The sequence below is a fragment of the Phocoena phocoena genome, chromosome 2 (genome assembly GCF_963924675.1).
Source record: "Phocoena phocoena chromosome 2, mPhoPho1.1, whole genome shotgun sequence".
Lineage (NCBI taxonomy): Eukaryota > Metazoa > Chordata > Mammalia > Artiodactyla > Phocoenidae > Phocoena > Phocoena phocoena.
The window spans coordinates 93,504,473-93,528,199 of record NC_089220.1 but is presented as its reverse complement, the minus strand read 5'-3'; the positions used below and the strand labels follow the sequence as shown (position 1 = coordinate 93,528,199).

The following is a 23,727-nucleotide window of genomic DNA, read 5'->3' as shown; positions in this document are numbered from 1 at the left end:
ACCTACCCAATCTTTCCAAATAATGCCATTACTTACCTCCCACTCAATAGCTAATTACTTTTAATCAATCCCCATTGCAGGAAGGAGTGTGGGGAAAACACAACCAAAATAAAAATCCCACTGAGGAAGCATGGGGTGAGATAGCGTCTAAAACTGGGCTTCTCAAACTTCGCTGCATGTTATAATTACCTTTGGAGTTAAAAAATAACTGGAGCCTATGTCTGACCCCTCAGAGAATCTGATTATGGTCTAGGGTATGGGATTTTAAAAAGGTCCTCAGTCTAGTGGATAGCATGGTGATTATACTTAGTAGTATTCATGTTGTATATTTGAAATTTGCTAAGACCTTAAGCGTTCTCACCACACACACACAAAAGTAACTATGTGAAGTGATGGATGTGTTAATTAACTTGATTGTGGTCATCATTTCACAATATATATTAAATCATCATGTTGGACAACTTGAAAAAATCACACTGCACAACCTAAATATGTACTTTTTTTTTTTTTGGTCAATTGATGCATTTTTTTCCCCACACCACCAAGCAATTCCAATTCTAAGTGGACACACACTGGCTGTCCTACAAATTAACTCAATTCTGACACTATCTACCTGGAGATGGCACCAGATCTTAGAAATTAAAGGCTGTTTCACAGGACTGCCCCACTTCAGACACCAATCACAAGTCCAGGTTGTCACCTATGCTAATGACCCAATGAACTGGATGACCCTATAAACTGGAAGGTCCCACAACCCACTTCTCCAGTTCAATTAATTTGCTAGAGTGGCTCACAGAATTCAGAGAAACACTTACTTACGTTTATCAGTTTATTATAAAGGATATTAATATAAAGGATACAGATGAACAGCCAGATGAAGAGGTACATAGACTGAGAAACAGAAGCGTCCCAAGCACAGGAATTTCTGTCCTCATTAGAACTGGGGTGTGTCCCCTCCCAGGATGTGATGCATTCACCAACACAGAAGCTCATCAAATCCCTTTGTTCAATAGTTTTTTTAGAGCTTAATCTCCAGCCCCCAAACCTTCCCCTTCCTTGAGGTCAGTGGGTAGGGCTGAAAGTTTTAACTGTCTAATCACTTGGTCTCTCTGATGACCAGCCCCTTTCTGAGGCTGTGTGTGGGCTCCACTCCAAAGTCACCTCAATAGCATTAACTCAGGTGTGCTCAAAAAGGCTCCTTATGAGTAACAAAAGACACTCCTATCACTTCTGTAGGTGAAGACTCGTCCAATATTTGGGTTCAAATCATTTCACCTTTCCCATAGCTCACAAAAACTCTTCTATTTAACCCCAACAACCATCAACTAAGATAAAAAAACTAAATTCTTACATCTTGATATCCATCATCAATGAGGACCAGTTTGTTCTAGTCACTGACATTGCCCTTACCTTTATTAAATTATGTGGTAGCAAGTCAGAGCAAATGCCTCTCCCTAAGAATATATAAGCCTTGCCTCTGTTCCTATTTGTCACATAATATAAAGGGTGGAGAAGATGTGCAAACAAATTCTAATTACTTTTCTCTCACTGAAGCACAAATAATCTCTAGACTCTAATCTCTAACCATTTGGCATAAGTCCTGTCAGACCCCATCAGGGAAAAAACTTCCTGAAGTCAGCCATTTAGTCACATTGGCAGCTTAACGTTTTAAGAAAGGAAAAGTATGCATCCACTTAGGAAAACAGTTTAAAATAAGTAGAGGAAATTGATTCCCTCTCTTGGAAAAAAGCCCATAAACTAGCTGCAACCACCTACAAGGACCCATTATTTTTTCAGCATTATAGGTAAACATGTTTGACTCTCCCCACTGGTAGGCCCATCTGCTCTGCATCCAAGCCACAATCTTTAAGTTTTCACAGTTTTCTGGGACTCATTTTTGTGGGTATCCTCCTATCCTGGATCCATAAAGTTTCCCGTGTGATGCAAATGAGACACATTTCCTTTTAAATAACTCCTTTTCCTGTGCTTCATCCCAGAGGGCCAGTTCTTTCCCAACTTTCCTGACACTATTGACATTATTAATGTCAATATAGTTGTCTCTCCCATTATCAGTTCTTACTTTGATAAAGAAGTAAGTGATACTAATATAGCTGGTAAATCTGCCTTATCATATTCACTAGCTCCCTATCTTTAACTTCACTGACCTAATGTCTACTGCTTCCTGTCCTAGAACAAGTTCTTCTAGACCAGTAAAACTTCGTGGACATCAAAGTCCCCATTCTCCAAGTCATAACTTCTAGCTGTAATCACATTGCATTTGCAGAGATCTCTTAAATGACATGGCAAATTATCATGGGACTTAGCCTTAAGCTGGTAAGGTTCTCATCAAGTGGTCATATTTTCTCTCTCCTACCTGGTTCAAACTGGCACGAGCTATTTTCACTAGAACGCTTTTCTGCTGACTTATATCTTTAAACCAGATCAGATCACTTTTCTTTATTTCTGGGAGAGCCACAGTATCGCTAAAATCAATCCCTGGATGTTACGTGGTCTCAGATTACTTATTTTGAGGGGACAGGTCTCTTTAGTCATTCATTCAATAAACTGAGTGACTATCAGGTACCAGGCAAAAGGGACATAAAAATACACACCTGGTTCCTAACCATAAAAAGCTCATGTCTCTCATTATGCACACACATAACGAGTAACTTCCATATAATCATTAACTCCAGTCCATTTGGCTGCAGGCCACCCTTCTTTTTAGTTACTGCAGTGGGTGTGAGGCATTTAAACCTCCTTTACCTTCTGTGGCCCAAAGATGGGGTTTCAAGTCTCAGAACATTTTTTTTGCTACACAGTATAGCCAACAAGAGGCATCAGTGAGATCCAAATACCATTTCTGATCTAGCTTTGTGTTTTAGGATACACAATACAGAGATGGCCAGGAGACTCAGAGTCTTTGGACACTAAGTCACCACCTGACTTACCGTGTTTCTTGCATCTTGAGGAGAGGAATACAGAAACAAAGCACTCTGCTTTGAATGCTCTGGTCAGGCCAGGATGAAAGCAGGGGATAGGGACAGGCACCTGAGGCTCGATCCATGCTCTAACCTGTCGGAAGCCCATAAAGTTTTCTCTGAACATCATATAGAAAGAGCAGTTATCTTTATTTTTAACCAATTAGATGACATTCTTTGGGGCTGTAATGAGTATATTACTCTTTTCATCCCATTCCAATTGCTTCTGCTCTTTTTAGCTAATGCCTATCTAATTACTGAATAGTATTACTTTTATTCAGCTATTTAGATGATAAAGCATATATATAGACCAAAGAACAATATAGATCACATAATATTTATTACGTTTAAATGATTTTTTTCATATTACAGAATTCAACTCCAAAATAAGGTAATTAATGCCTGGTAAGCTGTTATTCACTTGCATTTTTCCCTCCTAAATTTTGAAAACAAACACCTTAAAAGACATGTGAATCGGTTCAGTGCACTTTTAGTGACTCAAAATCATGAGACAAAGACCACATTTATCCATTAAAAACAAAAAACTCGATATTTTAAAATATTCATGACATGAACTAAAATAAAGGAGCAAATAAAATACTGCATTTTCACCACAATTGTTTTGGTAGATGACAGAATATTGTCTTGAATAATGCTCCTCTGCAGAGCGTGTGTGGCGCTTGGCATGCTTGGCACATTAGCACTTGGTAACTGCTCGGCCTCCACCTGCAGTTTTTTCAGAAGGACCCTTACTCGGGGGCCCACATTCCCCTGAGACTAATCTGCCTGACTCCACAGGGACTATTCTGGTGGGAGCCTGATCCTTCTTGCTCCACCTGCCCTTAAGGCTTTCCTGTCTTCCCTTCATTCTCCCCAGATTCACACTTGTTGCCACCTGCATTCTCAGCAAAGATGCCCAGCACAGAACTCACACAGCTGAGTCTCCCCCACAATAGCTCTCACTCCAGATGTTGCCCCTTTACTTGACTAAATTATGACTAGAAGGTAAAGAGACGATCTGCCCACAAAAATTGTTCTTCCTACTTCATAATCACATCTCCTACAATGCAAAAAAGGTTGGTGATGCCTGATCTAGAACTTAAAACATTAGTTTAGGTAGAATATATACTGCTCTAAAGTTCTTTAAAATCTACTCTTTCCTATTACTGTTTGTTTTTAAAAACCATAAAAATATAAAAATGTAAACATTCTACTAAACATTTCAGTAGAAACTGTTACCCTACTTTCTATGTAGTGGGTTTGGAAAGAACAAAAGTGACACCATGTTCCCCTTGGCAGACCCCAAATCATGCTCCCAGCCCTAACCTACCATTACACATTTCCCACCATTAGACAGAGCTGTACGCCAAGCATGTCTCTCATGAAAACTGCTACTGTCACCCATGAACACCCTGTAACAAAGCAGTACAGTAGCTCACTGTAATCTCTCCCAGCTAGCTGTCCATCTGCTTGCTGGGCACCTTACATCCACTGCTCCACACCCAGCCTTGGTGACCATGCAAACACATGGAAGCAGGGACACAAAAACCAGAAGCACCTCTTCTGCCACACTCTACATTCTTTTGCAAAGTGAGAGGGCACTTCCTATCTCTTTGTCAGAGTATCAGCAGAACCAGGTAGGGTGGGAGGGTGCTGCTGACAGATGCAGGAATAAAGAGAAAGCTGATGAGTCTAGCCACCAGTGTCCACCACTCCCCCATCATTCACATTCCCTTCATCATGACACTGCTGGGAGCTTGAGGATGAATCTGATCTTCTATTCAAAGGAAGAAACCTACTCAGGAAATTCTAGCCACTTCTCATTGCTCTTGCAGCAAGGTTTCACTGTATGTTTTTCAAAAGCATGAAATTAATGTGTTATTTTTTTTATCAGTAACTTATAAATTAATTTTTTTTAATGCTGCTTTTGTTTTTAGGGAGAGATATGCTAAACACAAATGACTAATGAACTCTATCAGCTTTGGGGAATCTCCTCAGCATCTTTATCAGCTATGATTAATAATGAGATAACCTAAATCCACACCCGGGTGATAAACAGTACCAATTAACCAGGGTATTAACTGCAATGACTTAAAACTATATTACCTGAATAGTTTCCATGGTGAAGTATCAGAAAAAGTGAAATAATAAATATTTTCCACAGCACCATAAGGTTTTATAAAATACTATTTCAGTTTTTAACATTAATGTATAATCTCAAGATTCTGGTCTATCATTCATATTAGGCTTAACCTCTTTTCTGACAAAGGCCATATATATAGGCACAACTATAACATAAAAATCATATATTTTACTGAAGAACCTGTATGGTATACTTAGACAGTCACTCTTCTGGTTGTATCCATTGAGTACTAGTGGATTCAAAGCCCAGGAAAGATGGTTTTGCCATTTATACTCTAATCACAAATTTTAATTTGCCAAAAAAAAAAACCCCAAGTGGAAACTAAGATATTTGCCATAACTGAAAATCCTTTTATACCTGTTTGCTTTAGTACTGTGGGCTCTTACAGGTTTTGTTTCTATACAATATTTTGTAAATGGCTCTGAGTTTGTAAAACAAGAATACAGTGATTCATTTTGAATTTTAAAAATAAACGCAAGTGGAAAACAAATTTTATAGCCTAACTGTCTGTAATTATGTGTAACAAGTTACCTATAATAAAAACTGTACCGGGCTTCCCTGGTGGCGCAGTGGTTGAGAGTCCGCCTGCCAATGCAGGGGACACGGGCTCGTGCCCCGGTCTGGGAGGATCCCACATGCCGCGGAGCGGCTGGGCCCGTGAGCCATGGCCGCTGAGCCTGCATGTCCGGAGCCTGTGCTCCGCAATGGGAGAGGCCACAACGGTGAGAGGCCCGCGTACCACAAAAGAAAAGAAAAGAAAAGAAAAAAACTGTACCACAGATTGGATCCCCCCAGTATCCAACATGCTCACGGATCTCCTGAACTATTAGTGTGTGCTGTGTCAACTTAGTTCAATACTGATCTAAGCAAAACATTACTGAAAGTAATGACTTGCCTACCAAATAGCATACATTGCATTCCAAAGCCAAATTTGAATTCGATTTGGGATTATTAAGTCCATGTCTCCCCTCCACTAATGCAGAGAACTGAGACTTGGCTTTACTATACATCAGGCAGCACTAGAGTAAATCTGCTATAAAATTATTTATAACAAAATAAATATTTTCAGTCCCTCTACACTAAGTAATATATAAATCATTAGCAGTTTATAACATTAGCTTAGGTCACTGTTTTAGGACCCAAACATACTGTACAATCCTGAGTAAAAGGTTAGGGGTACAGTTTCTTGGGGATCTTTCTTGATCAGGAATCATAAAGAAAACACATAAAACCACACTTATAATAATCCCCATTTTCATTAGAAGTACCATGAGTCCTTTTTACTTTGGTAAATTAGTTTATCTATGTAAACAATTTATTTTGAGGGAGTAAAATATAAGCAGAGCTTCTGCTAGGATCCTTCCATCACCTTTTGACACTGATATAGTAAATAATCAGGAAGAGTAGAGCAGGAGGATCTGAACCACAGGGCTAACATGTCACCATGAACTCGGAAATGCAGCAAGCAGGGGATGGATGGGAGCAGCTGACAGGCCAACAGCCCTTCATTGCCTACAGCAAAACAAAGTGAGAAATTCTTTAATACAAAAAGACTTCAACAGACATTTCTACAAAGAAGATATACAAATGGCCAATAAGCACATGAAAAGATATTCAACATCACTGATCATTAAGGAAATGCAAATCAAAACTAAAGTGAGATACTAGTTCATACCCATTAAGATGGTGATTATCAAAATAAATAAATAAATAAATAAGTGTTGGTGAGGATGTGAAGTAACTGCAACCCCTGTGCATTGCTGAATGTAAATGGTGCAGTTGCTGTGGAAAACAACACGACAGTTTCTCCAAAAATTAAATATAGAATTACCATATGACTCAGCAATTCTACTTCTGGGTATCTAACCAAAAGAACTGAAAGCAGGGACTCAAACACAGATTTATTTGTACACCCATGTTCAAAGCAGCGTTATTCACAATAGCCAAAAGGTGGAAGCAACCCCAGTGTCCGTCAAAAGATTAATGGATAAACAAATGTGGTATATTCGTAAAATGGAACAATATTCAGGCTTAAAAAGGAAGGAAATTTTGACACATAATATAGATGAACCTTGAAGACATTATGATAAGTGAAATAAGCCAGTCACAAAAGGACAAATATTGTATGATTCTACTTAGATGAGGTAACTAGAGTAGTCAAATTCATAGAGACAGAAAATAGAATGGTGGTTGCGAAGGGCTGGAGAGGGAGGGGCAATGGGGAGTTAGTGTTTAATGGGTACAGTTTTAGTTAGGAAAGAGGAAAAAGTTCTGGAGATGATGGTGGCAATGGCTGCACAACATGAATGTATTTAATGCCACTAATCTGTACATTTAAAAATGGTAAATTTCATTATGTATATTTTACCACACAAAAAAATTCTTTAATGAAGTCTGAACAACACACTTATCTGAAAGATACTCATAACATGAAATACAGCTCTAAGAAATCTGACACTTCTAAGAGTTGATTTGCTATCTGATTGTAAGAAAGCCCCTATAAACACAAGATTGCCTTTTTAGAACACTACAAACCTATAATGTCAACAACATGAAGTCTTAGTTCCTGTTGCAGGGCCTTTAAGGTAGAAGGCAGAGCAGCTTGTGATTCTGACATCTTCACATTTTGTTTCACATCATTTGCGAAGGATAACCAGAGTTTACCAAAGTCTTCAGTCGAGATTTTTAATGGCCTGAAAATAATTTTTAAAATTAGATTTATGTCCATTAAGAATGAAACAATTCTAAACAGACAAATACATTTCAAATGACTCATGGGAATAAAAAAAATCACTGTAAATGTAAATCCCACAAAATCTATGTTTTTTAAACCAAATATGATTAGAATACTTACCATTATCCTCCAACCTGAAGAAAATGCTGAAAGCAAATGTTATTAAAGAACAAATGTCTTTTCAATAAATCACCCAGTTCTCTCTTTTTCTGAGTATTAGTCATTACAGTAAAATTTCACCAAGTAATTTCATGAATCATTCAAATATAAAACTTTTCTTTCATGTATACTTTAGATTTGGGGATGAGATACTCTATCAAAGTCATGTACAAGAGTAAGAATACAAAGAGTTAGCACCTTAAGCAAACTGGACCAACAGAAAGGATTTTAATAAATGTATTTTTTAAATGGTTCAGGTAATTGAAGATCAAATAGTTAACCATGGGGTATCTCTGAGAGGAATTACAGGAAATTTTTATATTCTACTTATATTTTTCTATAGCATTTAAATCTTTATAACTATGTATTGAATTTATAATTAGGAAAAATATTTTTTTAAGATACAGAGGATTTTATTAATAAGCACAGAAGAACCGTCTGTGTCATATATGTTGTGCTTCTTCAGGTTACTAATGCTCACCATGGGACATACCTTCATAGTCACAGAATGTAAGTTTTTTGAAGGCTAGATTCTATCTTTTCAGCACCACAGGTATAAATAAATACTCTGACAGATTTATAAACATGTTCTTACTAAAAGACTTTAAAGAATGGGCAAAAATTATAGTAGTCTAACACAGGTAGATGTGTGAAGGTTAAAAAAAATTTTTTACAGATATTCATTGGTATTCTGCATTCTTGGTTCAGGCAGGCTTCATTTTTAAAAATGTTTGAATACAGTATAATATATTCATAATACTAAATAAGAGCAGAAGGGTTAAAAGGTTGTTTTCAATTATTTGGGTAACTGCACAATGCTAGTAAAATACTAAATACTGTATGTCTAATAAAAGTTTAGTAACTTTGTTGAGCCATTTTCTTGCAGATCTCTAAAACTTTAATGAACAGACTTTACTAAAGAATTAATCAAATAAATGAAACACAAATGAAAAAGACTTTAAAAGCTTTTTAAAAAGTCAGGCAGAATCTTTGAAATTATTTCAGTTTAAACATTACTTTAATATTACTTTCTCTCGGAAGTTCTCCAAGATCACCAGCCAACTCGAACCTATATCAGGTCCCACACCATAATGGCCCATCATATCATTTACTTCCTGTTCATAGCACAATTCACAATTATACATGCATTTATGTGATTGTTCGATGTCTCCTCCCTAGACTGAACACTCCCTAAACGCAGGGGTATGTGTAGTTTTGAGTTGTTACACTCCCTAGCACCTAGTACAGTGCTCTGTCCAGAGAAGAGGCCTAATAAATATTTGCTGAATGAAGGAATAACTTGAATTAATATTCTAAAAAATATTTACCTAATGAAATCTAATAGTGATAAGTTTACTGAAAATTCGAGCTGAACAGAATGAGTATCCATCACTTGGTAATTTATAAAACCAGAAAGATTCCCTTCTGTAAAAGGTTTTTCCATCTGCACACTGTATTGAAAGTTTTTGGTGCTTTCTGCTTCTATTACAGGCAAGCAGCATCCAGGTTGCTCAGTGATCTGTAAATAAAAGTAATGTAAGTATTGAAGAAGGGATCAATACAGGCTATCATATGAATAACTATTTTCTATTTAATTGAAGTGGTACAAAAGCATACAATTGTGAGATGTTAATAACAAGCCACACCATGAAGATAACTGACAACTTCACTTGAGAAAAATTCACTAGCACAGACAATTAAGAAATAATAATACATAGGTCAGAATTATGTAACAAATGGTATTACAATGAAAATGTCTGTATGGTTTAACAACAACAAAAAACAGATTAAACTCTAGTCATGTGTCTCTCAATACTAGCTAGTACCAGTTTTTTTTTTAATTAATTTTTTTTTGGCTGCATCAGGTCTTAGCTATGGCATGCAGGATCTTCATCGAGGTATGTGGAATCGTTGAGGCATGCGGGATCTTCCACTGTGGCACGCAGGCTCTTCACTGTGGTGCATGGGCTTCTCTCTAGCTGTGGTGCACAGGCTCCAGGGCGTGCGGGCTCTATAGTTTGCTGCACGCGGGCTCTTGTTGAGTCACATGAGCTCAGTAGTTGTGGTGTGCAGGTTTAGTTGCCCTGGGGCATGTGGGATCTTAGTTCCCTGACCAGGGATCAAACCTGTGTCCCTACATTGGAAGGTGGATTCTTTACCACTTGACCACCAGGGAAGTCCCTAGCACCAAATTTTTAAAGCTAGAAGAGTGCAAAAAAAAAAAATCTTTCCCTCTCATTCTCCACCCTTACTCAAGCTCTGGTGGTAAAGCTCAGACAACTGAAGTGGGTTTTGTGTTTTTAAGTTCCACAGGTGATTCTAATGCACATCTACAGTCAGGAACTTCTGCCCAGGTCAGGCCCAGGTAGTATCCCATTCAATATATTCTAGCTCATAGAATAAATTGGGTCAGTTTTCTCAGTCTTCCCCAATACATCTTTATTATGTTTCCTTGTCTCTTTTGAATAAATTTTTCCTACTTAAAATAATAAAACAATCTGTCACACCTTTCACTGTTTTTGCTTAAGAGGAAAGAAGGATGTGGGAGAAATTTACAAGCCATCAGATGAGTCAACAGCAGAAACACTAAGTAATGTTTCTTACACTAAGAAACATTAAGTAATTCATTGTCTTACCTTGAAATTTTCTGCAGGAGCAATTTCTAAGTTAGCACTTTTCAGTTCTGAAGCACTCTTATTAAAAACTGACCAGACCATCAACAAACACTCATCTCTCCAAATTTTGTAAGAAGACACTGATATGGTTTCATTATTACAGACCTCCGTAAGATCTGAATGCACGTGTTCAGTAGTTTCTTCCAACAAAGAAGCAGCTAAAGATATTTCATTGGCAACTGAGGCTGCAGTGGACTGGGGAGGGTGAAAAACTTCCATGTTGTTATCAGCAAACAAAGAGGGTGTAGACAGCCTGCAATTTGAGATTTTCTCAACCAAGGGCAGTTCTGTGAGTGACTCAGAATCTAAAAGTTCTGAATTAAGAGAAAATTTCTTTACTTCTTTGTCTCCTCTATCCTGCAAATGATCCAAATAATAGTCTTCTTCATAAGTCACATTTGATGAAGAACTAAAGGAAGAACAGGTCATATTTTGAGCAGTGGTTGTTTGCCCGCTTTTGGTTTCCTTGACTTTTGATTTCCTTCTGAACTTGTGAGAAAGGGTATCTGCTTTTCCTAGCTGCAAAGATAAAACATAATAATAGAAAAAGAAACCATTCTACTAAGTCATGAGTTTTAAACTTTTTTTTTATAATTTCAAATGAGCAATGTACTAACTTGCTACGGTTCTACCTATAAAGCATAGATTAACAAAAATTCAGAGATGAATAAAATGTTAAGCCCTAAAATTCTGACAGCTACATAACTCTGAACTAGTAAGCTAAATCTATTTCTCACTAGAAACACATAAAATCAGAAAAAGAAATAACATCAAAAAGTCAATCATGAACAATTCTAAAAACTTGTTAGACTTAAGAAAACTAGAGTACAGAACTGCACAAATTAAAAACAGTGAGAAAGCTAGCCATTTTTTGAGTTTCCAGAGTTGTCCTGTAGAAGCTAAGATACCCTCAAATACAGGGATGGGTCAAACTTTGGTTCAGTAATCTATAATAATCCTGTTTTCATGACCTGTGAGTCGATAAACAGGGAAGAAAAACTGACTTCACCTCAAGAATCAGCTAGTGTGGCTTACTAGAACACACGGCAGGAAAGAATTCTAAAAGTAACTAGGGATGTTTGGTACAGACTCAGGAGATGGGAACAGCAAACTTGTGATTCTTGCGCTAAGCCTCCCAAGGAAATGTCTGCGAATCCATCTAAGAAGAGTGATGGCTCAAGTGCCCCCTTGCCTCACAAAGTTCTAGGTAGAATCAGTGCAGCAGACTGGGTCTACTTTAAGTTCATCCTCCTGGAGGCTTGAACACTGAGTGGCCATCTTTCACACGATTCTAGTTAACCAGAATTCTAGCTCTCTTCCAAGTCTCAACAGCTAAGTTTGTCTCTTACCTTTCAATTCACAAGCCAAAAAACAAGAACTAACATTATATTAACACAAAAATGAAAACAAGTTGGGGACTTCCCTGGAGGTCCAGTGGTTAAGACTACGCACTCCAGGTTTGATCCCTGGTTGGGGAACTAAGATCCCACATACCGCAACTAAGCCCATGTGCCACAACTACTGAGCCCACGCACTCTAGAGCCTGTATAATGCAACTAGACAGCCCGCACGCCACAACTAGAGAAGACCCATTGCAGCCAAAATTAATTAATTAATTAATTTTAAAAGTTGGGGGTTTCGGGGGGAGGAGGACTTCCATTTCCAGTAGCCATGGGACTCGAATTAGATGTACATTAGACTGCTCAATATTGTTCCTCAGGTCACTGATGCTCTGGGTTGCTTTTTGTTTTGTCTTTTCTTTCTCTCTCTGTTTGATTTTGGATAGTTTCTATTACTTTGTCTTCAAGCGTATGATCTTTACTTTTTAAAATATTTATTTATTTATTTATTTGGACGTTCTGCATCTTAGCTGTGGCACACGGGATCTTCGTTGCAGCATGTGGGATCTTTTACTTGCAGCATGCAGGATCTTTAGTTGCGGCACACGGGATCTTTAGTTGTAGGATGTAGGATCTAGTTCCCTGACCAGGGATCAAACCCGGGCCCCCTGCATTGAGAGTGTGGAGTCTTAACCACTGGACCACCAGGGAAGTCCCCGATCTTTTCTTCTGCACTGTCTAATCTGCTGTTAGTTAGAATTAACACAAGCCAGAAGACACCAGACAGACAACTTTGTTAAATTACTTAAAGAAAAGAAACAGTCGGTTTCCGCAGAGCTGGAACTCCCAGCTCGGGGTCTCTTCCCTCCGCCGTCACGGAACTGCCCCGGAGCGTGAGGGGAGGGCGGCCTCACTGAGGCTACTGGCTCTGGAGGGGCCCCAGTGGCCGAAGCCGCAACAGTCGTGGGGACAGCGGGCCGGCCAGGTGGATGAAAGGCTCTTGGTGCTGCAGCCAGGAGTCAGTGCTGTGCCTCTGAGGTGCGACAGCCAACTTCAGGACACTGATCCACAAGAGACCTCCCACCTCCACGTAATATCAAATGGCAAAATCTCCCAGAGATCTCCATCTCAACACCAACACCCAGCTTCACTCAACGACCAGCAAGCTACAGTGCTGGACATCCTATGCCAAACAACTAGCAAGACAGGAACACAACCCCACCCATTAGCAGAGAGGCTGCCTAAAATCATAATAAGTCTACAGACACCCCAAAACACACCACCAGACATGGACCTGCCCACCAGAAAGACAAGATCCAGCCTCATCCACCACAACACAGGCACTAGTCTCCTCCACCAGGAAGCCTACACAACCCACTGAACCAACTTTAAGCCACTGGCGACAGACACCAAAAACAACAGGAACTACGAACCTGCAGCCTGCAAAAAGGAGACCCCAAACACAGTAAGATAAGCAAAAGGAGAAGACAGAAAAACACACAGCAGATGAAGGAACAAGGTAAAAACCCACCAGACCTAACAAATGAAGAGGAAATAAGCAGTCTACCTGAAAAAGAATTCAGAATAATGATAGTAAAGATGATCCAAAATCTTGTAAATAGAAGGGAGAAAATGCAAGAAACATTTAACAAGGACCTAGAAGAACTAAAGAGGAAACAAGCAACAATGAACAACACAATAAATGAAATTAAAAATACTCTAGAAGGGATCAATAGCAGAATAACTGAGGCAGAAGAACAGACAAGTGACCTGGAAGATAAAATAGTGGAAATAACTAATGCAGAGCAGAATAAAGAAAAAAGAATGAAAAGAACTAAGGACAGTCTCAGAGACCTCTGGTACAACATTAAACGCACCAACATTCAAATTATAGGGGTCCCAGAAGAAGAAGAGAAAAAGAAAGGGACTGAGAAAATATTTGAAGAGATTATAGCTGAAAACTTCCCTAATATGGGAAAGGAAATAGTTAATAAAAGTCCTGGAAGCACAGAGAGTCCCATACAGGATAAATCCAAGGAGAAACACGCCAAGACACATATTTATCAAACCGTCAAAAATTAAATACAAAGAAAACATATTAAAAGCAGCAAGGGAAAAACAACAAATAACACACAAGGGAATCCCCATAAGGTTAACAGCTGATATTTCAGCAGAAACCCTGCAAGCCAGAAGGGACTGGCAGGACATATTTAAAGTGATGAAGGAGAAAAACCTACAACCAAGATTACTCTACCCAGCAAGGATCTCATTCAGATTTGATGGAGAAATTAAACCTTTACAGACAATCAAAAGCTGAGAGAGTTCAGCACCACCAAACCAGCTTTACAACAAATGCTAAAGGAACTTCTCTAGGCAAGAAACACGAGAAGGAAAAGACCTACAATAACGAACCCAAAACAATTAAGAAAATGGGAATAGGAACATACATATTGATAATTACCTTAAATGTAAATGGACTAAAAGCGCCCACCAAAAGACACAGACTGGCTGAATGGATACAAAACCAAGACCCATATATATGCTGTCTACAAGAGACCCACTTCAGACCTAGGGACACATACAGACTGAAAGTGAGGGGATGGAAAAAGATACTCCATGCAAATGGAAATCAAAAGAAAGCTGGATCAGCAACTCTCATATCAGACAAAATAGACTTTAAAGCAAAGACTATTACAAGAGAAAAAGAAGGACACTACATAATGATCAAGGGATCAATCCAAGAAGAAGAAATAACAATTGTAAATATTTATGCACCCAACATAGGAGCACCTTAATACATAAGGCAAATACTAACAGCCATTAAAGGGGAAATCGACAGTAACACATTCATAGTAGAGGACTTTAACACCCCACTTTCACCAATGGACAGATCATCCAAAATGAAAATAAATAAGGAAACACAAGCTTTAAATGATACATTAAACAAGGTGGACTTAATTGATATTTATAGGACATTCCATCCAAAATCAACAGAATACACATTTTTCTCAAGTGCTCATGGAACATTCTCCAGGATAGATGATATCCTGGATCACAAATCAAGCCTTGGTAAATTTAAGAAAATTGAAATTCTATCAGGTATCTTTTCTGACCACAATGCTATGAGACTAGATATCAATTACAGGAAAAGATCTGTAAAAATTACAAACACATGGAGGCTAAACAATACACTACTTAATAACGAAGTGATCACTGAAGAAATCAAGGAGGAAATCAAAAAATACCTAGAAACAAATGACAATGGAGACACAATGACCCAAAACCTATGGGATGCAGCAAAAGCAGTTCTAAGAGGGAAGTTTATAGCAATACAATCCTACCTTAAGAAACAGGAAACATCTCGAATAAACAACCTAACCTTGCACCTAAAGCAATCAGAGAAAGAAGAACAAAAAAAACCCAAAGTTAGCAGAAGGAAGGAAATCATAACGATCAGATCAAAAATAAATGAAACAGAAATGAAGGAAACAATAGCAAAGATCAATAAAACTACAAGCTGGTTCTTTGAGAAGATAAACAAAATTGATAAAGCATTAGGCAGACTCATCAAGAAAAAAAGGAAGAAGACTCAAATCAATAGAATTAGAAATGAAAAAGGAGAAGTAACAACTGACACTGCAGAAATACAAAAGATCATGAGCGATTACTATAAGCAACTCTATGCCAATAAAATGGACAACCTGGAAGAAATGGACAAATTCTCAGAAAAGCACAACCTGCCAAGACTGAATCACGAAGAAATAGAAAATATGAACAGACCAATCACAAGCACTGAAATTGAAACTGTGATTAAAAGTCTTCCAACAAACAAAAGCCCAGGACCAGATGGCTTCACAGGTGAATTCTATCAAATATTTAGAGAAGAGCTAACAGCTATCCTTCTCAAAGTTTTCCAAAATATAGCAGAGGGAAGAACACTCCCAAACTCATTCTACGAGGTCACCATCACCCTGATCCAAAACCAGACAAAGATGTCACAAAGAAAGAAAACTACAGGCCAATATCACTGATGAACATAGTTGCCAAAATGCTCAACAAAACAATAGCAAACAGAATCCAACAGCACATTAAAAGGATCATACACCATGATCAAGTGGGGTTTATTTCAGAAAAGCAAGGATTCTTCAATATACACAAATCAATCAATGTGATACACCATATTAACAAATTGAAGGAGAAAAACCATACGATCATCTCAATAGATGCAGAGAAAGCTTTCAACAAAATTCAACACCCATTTATGATAAAAACCCTGCAGAAAGTAGGCAGAGAGGGAACTTTCCTCCACATATAAAGGCCATATATGACAAACCCACAGCCAACATCATCCTCAATGGTGAAAAACTGAAAAAATTCCCACTAAGATCAGGAACAAGATAAGGTTGCCCACTCTCACCACTCTTATTCAACATAGTTTTGGAAGCTTTAGCCACAGCAATCAGAGAAGAAAAGGAAATAAAAGGAATCCAAATCGGAAAAGAAGAAATAAAGCTGTCACTGTATGCAGATGACATGATACTATAATAGAGAATCCTGAAGATGCTACCAGAAAACTACTAGAAATAATCAATGAATTTGTAGCAGTAAAGTAGCAGGATACAAAATTAATGCACAGAAATCTCTTGCATTCCTATACACTAATGATGAAAAATCTGAAAGTGAAATTAAGAAAACACTCCCATTTACCATTGCAACAAAAAGAATAAAATATCTAGGAATAAACCTACCTAAGGAGACAAAAGACCTGTATGCAGAAAATTATACGACACTGATGAAAGAAATTAAAGATGATACAAATAGATGGAGAGATATATCATGTTCTTGGATTAGAAGAATCAACATTGTGAAAATGACTATACTACCCAAAGCAATCTACAGATTCAATGCAATCCTTATCAAACTACCACTGGCATTTTTCACAGAACTAGAACAAAAAATTTCACAGTTTGTATGGAAATACAAAAGACCCTGAATAGCCAAAGCAATCTTGAGAACAAAAAACGGAGCTGGAGGAATCAGGCTGCCTGACTTCAGACTATACTACAAAGCTACAGTAATCAAGACAGTATGGTACTGGCACAAAAACAGAAATACAGATCATGGAACAGGATAGAAAGCCGAGAGATAAACCCACACACACATGGTCACCTTATCTTTGATAAAGGAGGCAGGAATGTACAGTGGAGAAAGCACAGCCTCTTCAAGTGGTGCTGGGAAAACTGGACAGGTACATGTAATAGTATGAGATTAGAACACTCCCTAACACCATACACAAAATAAGTTCAAAATGGATTAAAGACCTAAATGTAAGGCCAGAAACTATCAAACTCTCAGAGGAAAACATAGGCAGAACACTCTATGACATAAATCACAGCAAGATCCTTTTTGACCCACCTCCTAGAGAAATGGAAATAAAAACAAAAATAAACAAATGGGACCTAATGAAACTTCAAAGCTTTTGCACAGCAAAGGAAACCATAAACAAGACCAAAAGACAACCCTCAGAATGGGAGAAAATATTTGCAAATGAAGCAACCGACAAAGGGTTAATCTCCAAAATTTATAAGCAGCTCATGCAGCTCAATAACAAAAAAACAAACAACCCAATCCAAAAGTGGGCAAAGACCTAAATAGACATTTCTCCAAAGAAGATATACAGATTGCCAACAAACACATGAAAGAATGCTGAACATCATTAATCATTAGAGAAATGCAAATCAAAACTACAATGAGATATCATCTCACACCAGTCAAAATGGCCAACATCAAAAAATCTAGAAACAATAAATGCTGGAGAGGGTGTGGAGAAAAGGGAACCCTCTTGCATTGCTGGTGGGAATGTGAATTGGTACAGCCACTATGGAGAGCATTTTGGAGGTTCCTTAAAAAACTACAAATAGAATTACCAGATGACCAAGCAATCCCACTACTGGGCATATACCCTGAGAAAACCATAATTCAAAAAGAGTCATGTACCAAAATGTTCACTGCAGCTCTATTTACAATAGCCAGGAGATGGAAGCAACCTAAGTGTCCATCATTGGACGAATGGATAAAGAAGATGTGGCACATATATACAATGGAATATTACTTAGCCATAAAAAGAAACGAAATTGAGTTATCTGTAGTGAGGTGGATGGACCTAGAGTCTGTTATACAGAGTGAAGTAAGTCAGAAAGAGAAAGACAAATACCATATGCTAACACATATATATGGAATCTAAGAAAAAAAAATGTCATGAAGAACCTAAGGGTAAGACGGGAATACAGGCACAGACCCTACCAGAGGATGGACTTGAGGATATGGGGAGGGGGAAGGGTAAGCTGTGACAAAGCGAGAGAGTGGCGTGGTCATATATACAGTACCAAACGTAAAACAGACAGCTAGTGGAAAGCAGCCGCATAGCACAGGGAGATCAGCTCGGTGCTTTGTGACCACCTAGAGGGGTGGGATAGGGAGGGTGGGAGACGCAAGAGGGAAGAGATATGGGAACATATATATATGTATAACTGATTCACTTTGTTATAAAGCAGAAACTAACACACCATTGTAAAGCAATTATACTCCAATAAAGATGTAAAAAAAAAAAAAAAAAAAAGAAACAGTCAACCTCAGGGGTTCACAGCCCAGAGAAAATACTGTTTTAAATGACGGTGAAATAAAAGGCAAAGATGGGAAGAAAAAAAAAAAACCTTAACCCCTACAGTGAACTATGTAAAAAAATTAACTGAAAATGGACCACAGACCTAAAAGCTAGTTAAAATGAAATACTCAATACAGCCTAGATCTATGTAACTGAGAACTTTAAACACTAGGAAAGTCAGAAGAGAACAGGATTGCTAGAGAAAAGCAGCCATGCAGAAGGACTTATGATACAGATGAAGCATATCCAGTGCCAATCCTGTCTGCTTTGCCCGAGTGAGAGAGGAAAAGTTGGGGATGAGGGGTAAGAGAATACATGCTAATTTAATGTAATTATTTGCTTCCCCTCCTGCAAGGTGCCATCTGAGTTATAGCTCCTCACAGAATTCATGGCCCCATAAAACAGGGAAATAACCTTTTTTTTTTCAACTATTCTAGTGATAGCTGAGGGGAAAAGAAAAATGTAAAGGGGTAACCCAAAAAGGATTTAACCTAACTTAAATAGAAAAACATCCTAATTACATTTCTGATTTCAAGCCCACCACAAAAAAGTCTGGTAATTAATTTATCACCCTGAATGTTGTCCAGAGAAATACTCTAAGTGAAAGCTATGCACTTCGTTGAGAAGGCAGGAATCCTTCAACACCAGCAATGAGGTTCACAAATCAGGGCTCCATAAGCCTGGATGCACTCTGAACTTGATGCACTCTGACCACTGAGAACTTGCCCTATCAGTGCCAGATCATTCTCTGGTACCCTCAGCACGGCCTGCTGGAACAGCTTAAAGAACCAAAATCAGTCACTCTGCTGCTGAACTACAAATGCTGACTAAAACAGCATTAAGATACTTATTAATACTTTTAGGCTGAATTTGCTTTTTCTTAGAAATGAATATCAAGTGAAAAAAGTGGGGTCTGGAAAAGAAAGAGATACAGGCAAAGAGTGTAGCCTAGAGACTGGCCTAATGTTGACAGAGATGAAGGGAAATTCCACCAAGGGAAATGGAGGATGAAAGAATTGTGATGATGTAAAACTGAAGAAAATATAGCTCTAATCACAGTTTTGCACTAGGTGGGATCATCTGCCCACCAAACAGGAAATTGCATGTGGAATTCTCAGATACTCAAAAATAGCACTTGTCCTTCACTCCAGTTTTATATTTTTTTACTAAGAGAATAATATATCAGCATAAAAAGTTTTGAAAATAATAATCATAATGTCTGAATATAATTTTCATTTTTGTATAATTCCTTTCAACCTCAATATACTTTTACCTTAACAGTTTTAAGCAAGGTATAAGTAAAACTTCATATTCTGCTTTTTTTGCTTAATAAGTATTAATTTTACAATGCAACATTTATCATTTTTAATGACGAAGCAATAATTAGAGCTAATATAATTTATGTACCAATTCTCCTGTTAGGATATCAAAATTGATTCCTCTTTTTCACTATTAAAAATACCATTTTAAGAAGTACTTTTTCCATAGACATATCAATACTGTTGAACTATTACTATTGGTAATATTTCCATCAAGTCCCCTTTCCACTGAGACCTGTCCTCTCTACCAATGGGGGTGAGAATACACATGGTCATATTTTTAACTTAATTTGGACCCGGACTCACCCCAGCTGACTGGACTAAAGAGAATACCTGACTGAAGCTGAGCCAATTAGATTTTCTCTTTTAGGAATATAAAAGGTATGTCACTGGTGGCTCTGGAGCTGGGGAAGCCATTCCTACCATGTGTATAGATAACAGTCACGAGCTTTTGTAGGGCCAGTTTTTTTGTTCAAAACAGGGAACACAGATTTTCAAAGGAATATAACTGACTACTTACCAAACTGATTGTACTTTCTGATCCTAGCCCAACAAATAATGATGATGCCAGCAGCTGCTTTTCTTTCTCTTCTTTAGATTGGGTAAGGGCTTGAGATTGATCGTTTTTTGTTATAATTTGATCTACATTCTCCATTATTATATTCTCTTGAGGGACTGGCAGAGCTTCTGTTTCATCACCAGTTTTGCTTTCCTTCTTGGGAAGATAGCCCTCTTTCCCCCACAATTTCTTTATCCCTTCCAGCTTCAAGCTAGTTGTCCTAAGGAGATTGATAATGAAATCAAGTCAATTTAAATAACTGCTAAATAGTTACCTTCTTGAGGCGTTTTTAAAAACACATCATTGTCATGACCTTTTAGAAATAGCTTTCATATTATATTCTACGTGCCAGAAATAAAACCTAGATCTTTAGATTTTATTTTAGTTATAGCCAACCTCCCCTAACTCTCCAGCCAAAAGATTTAAGGCAACAGAACTCTAGACTTAGTTAAAAATTTCAGATTAATTTTCATTTAATTCCTTGAATAAGATGTCCAAAAATAGAACTACTGTAAATCAGTTCCTTTCACCTATTGACTTTTCAAAAATACCTTTAATTCTGATGGGTTAAAGATCAGAAACGATATGTTTCATACCTATAATCACTCAGTGAAGGAATTAACACTACATAAATTCACTACATAAAATCCTGTTGAGAGCAAAAAAAAAAAAATCATTCAAATCTACTCCTATGTGTAAATTTACCTTTAATCCACAAGGTTTTCTTAATGTGAGCACAAGCTACACTTTCAACTATTATAAATGTACATTTATAAAAATGAATGAAGTTTGATCTGTAGAAGAAAACAGTAGTATTTTTGGAAAAAGCATGAAGGTTAGGAGTTTTTTTACACCTGAGATGAAAAAGAATAAAGTTGTGATTAGAATTAGGTCTCACCTACAGTTGTCCCAAAAGCTACAGCTGTGAATCATAAGTGCAGGCTGAAACAACCAAAGACTGCCTCTATTGTTTTCATATAAGAACCATGTGTCCTTGGCACTGGCTCATTTAAGTATCCCTCTCATGATCCAAAACTGAATTTTTAAAATTTGTACTACAAGATAGGCAGATCGTGAAATGAATCTAAAAGAAGGATTCAGAAATATCTGTACTATTATTCCATTTTAATTTGTTGGAATCATGGTCAGTTTGATTTTCTGTAGTATGCCAGAAACAAAAACAGATCATTATACTTCATACTGAGTGAAGAACTAATGCTATTAAGTACTAACTGGCTAAAAGAAAGTCTAATGTTAATAAAGAACGCCCTATAGGGAATTAGTCCATTCCTACTCAATGAATTTTACTGTTGAATGTTCCTTTACAAATATCTTCATTCATCCCTTTCTTTCAATTACCAAAAGAGTTTTCTAAAAAGTTAAAAAAAAACCTGTTAGTTATCTATCAAACCTCTTAGAAGAAAACTGGTTGATCTTGTGTGAGCAGACAAAAAAGTCATCAGGGGAACCCCTAAAATGACCCCAGCACTTCTAGGATGCTCAACAGCAACAACTCAAAAGGATTCATGAATGCCCAACAGCAGGATTACAGTGTTTTTTGTAACCCTGTTTACCAAAATATATCCTTTAATTATTGGGTGGGGGGAATAAAAAAAAGCAACGCCCCAAATGATTCAAATATTAGTTTAACTAAAAAAAGGTAGGTGTGGTAGACCCTGGGATGTTCCATCCAGATCCCCCTTCAACGAAGGACTTTGTTGGCGCAGCTGTTAGGAGCATAGCACCCTTAGGGATTTGCCTCAGTTGCAGAGAGTCACCTCATTTGCAGATCATGCCCTTTTCCAGGGCAGCCCATATCCAATAATTGATGAACAGAAGTATAGAGTACTGGCCACCCATTTTAGCCTAACTCAGGACAGCTCAGATGGGCCATTCTAGCTTCAGAGCTTCCTATGGGGTCAGCAGACACTGTTGTTGGCACTGCATTGCTTAACTTCTTCCTCTGCCCAAACCCTCTTCCTTTCCTTTCCTTCCACAGTTGTTGATGCCAAGGGCACTCCTTAATATTCTGCATGCTAAATTCCATCTTGGAATGCACTTCCCAGGGAATTCAACCCACAATAACAGGCAAAAATGAGAAGGGGAAGAAAAAGGAGCCTGAATACATGCCTATTATCAACATAAATTTTCACTGTCATGCATTACATACAGAAAGTCTAAAAAGGAGGTAGATAAATAAGAGAGCAGCATAAAACTGTTTCATACACAAAATATGCCTCTTTATGATATGAAACATAACGTAAAAAAATTTTAAACATAAGTCAACTTTGCCTGGATTTTGACAACAATAATATTATAATTCATGGTTTTATACGGTATACCTTTGTGTTGTTTTTAATCAGACCATTCAAACACAGATGTAGATTATGGCCAAGCAATCTTCAAAAGATTAGGAATGTACTTTGAGCTCTAGAAATTCCCATTTGCGGTAGGGTGCTGCTCCGTAATAGGGCTTAAGGTAAGAAATGCTAAATTGGGCTTGCCCCACTTTATTCTCAGCTTGCCAGAGACTGCAGAAGAATGATCATCTCCTCTCTAAAGCTGATACACCTCACCAATTACCACTTAGGTTCCTAATCTGAAATAATGTGTGAGCTGTGGTCCTCTTTGGAAAGAAATTTTAAATTCATCCCTCATGTTGCACTTCATGGTAATCCAGCATATGTATAATTCCTGAGCAGCTTTGCCAAATGTCATTTCTCTGAGGGTAGTACATGTACACATACAGGATTTACAAGGCCCTGTCAAGTCCCCCAGATCCTAGTTCAATACTAAAAAAGCAGATGCCATCATCTGTTGTGCAGGCAAAAGGGACTACGTTTCCTCCCTGGGTTTGGAGAGTTTCTGTCTCTCCTTCCCTTGCCCCTCTATTCCCTGTTTGAGGCACTTAATTGCTATCACCACCACCATCACATGCTCACAAACCGTATCTGCTCCCCATGCTTATAATACTGAAATTAAATGTCTGGGAAAGAAAAGGGTGTCAACAGAGCAGGAAAAAAACGCTAAGAAAGAGATTTTGAACTTATGCCATTTCAATCAGTATATCATTCTACATTCCTCATAATCTATGTGTCATTTTTCTGATAAATACTTCTTATAACCATATCACTGGAAGACTGACAAATGCAAAGA

At 37.8% G+C, this 23,727-nt stretch overlaps 1 protein-coding gene across 1 annotated transcript in view; it reads right to left on the bottom strand.

Moving 5' to 3' along the window:
- Positions 1-6,472: 6,472 nt before the first annotated feature.
- The window catches only part of AP4E1 (adaptor related protein complex 4 subunit epsilon 1), a 67,695-nt gene continuing 50,440 nt past the window's right edge, over positions 6,473-23,727 (bottom strand). The window contains exons 17-21 of the mRNA XM_065872125.1: positions 20,533-20,791; positions 10,651-11,208; positions 9,343-9,533; positions 7,657-7,814; positions 6,473-6,633 (exon numbers count right to left, since the gene is read on the bottom strand). Coding sequence (XP_065728197.1) covers positions 6,473-6,633; positions 7,657-7,814; positions 9,343-9,533; positions 10,651-11,208; positions 20,533-20,791 — 1,327 coding nt within the window. The remainder of the gene's footprint in view (positions 6,634-7,656; positions 7,815-9,342; positions 9,534-10,650; positions 11,209-20,532; positions 20,792-23,727) is intronic.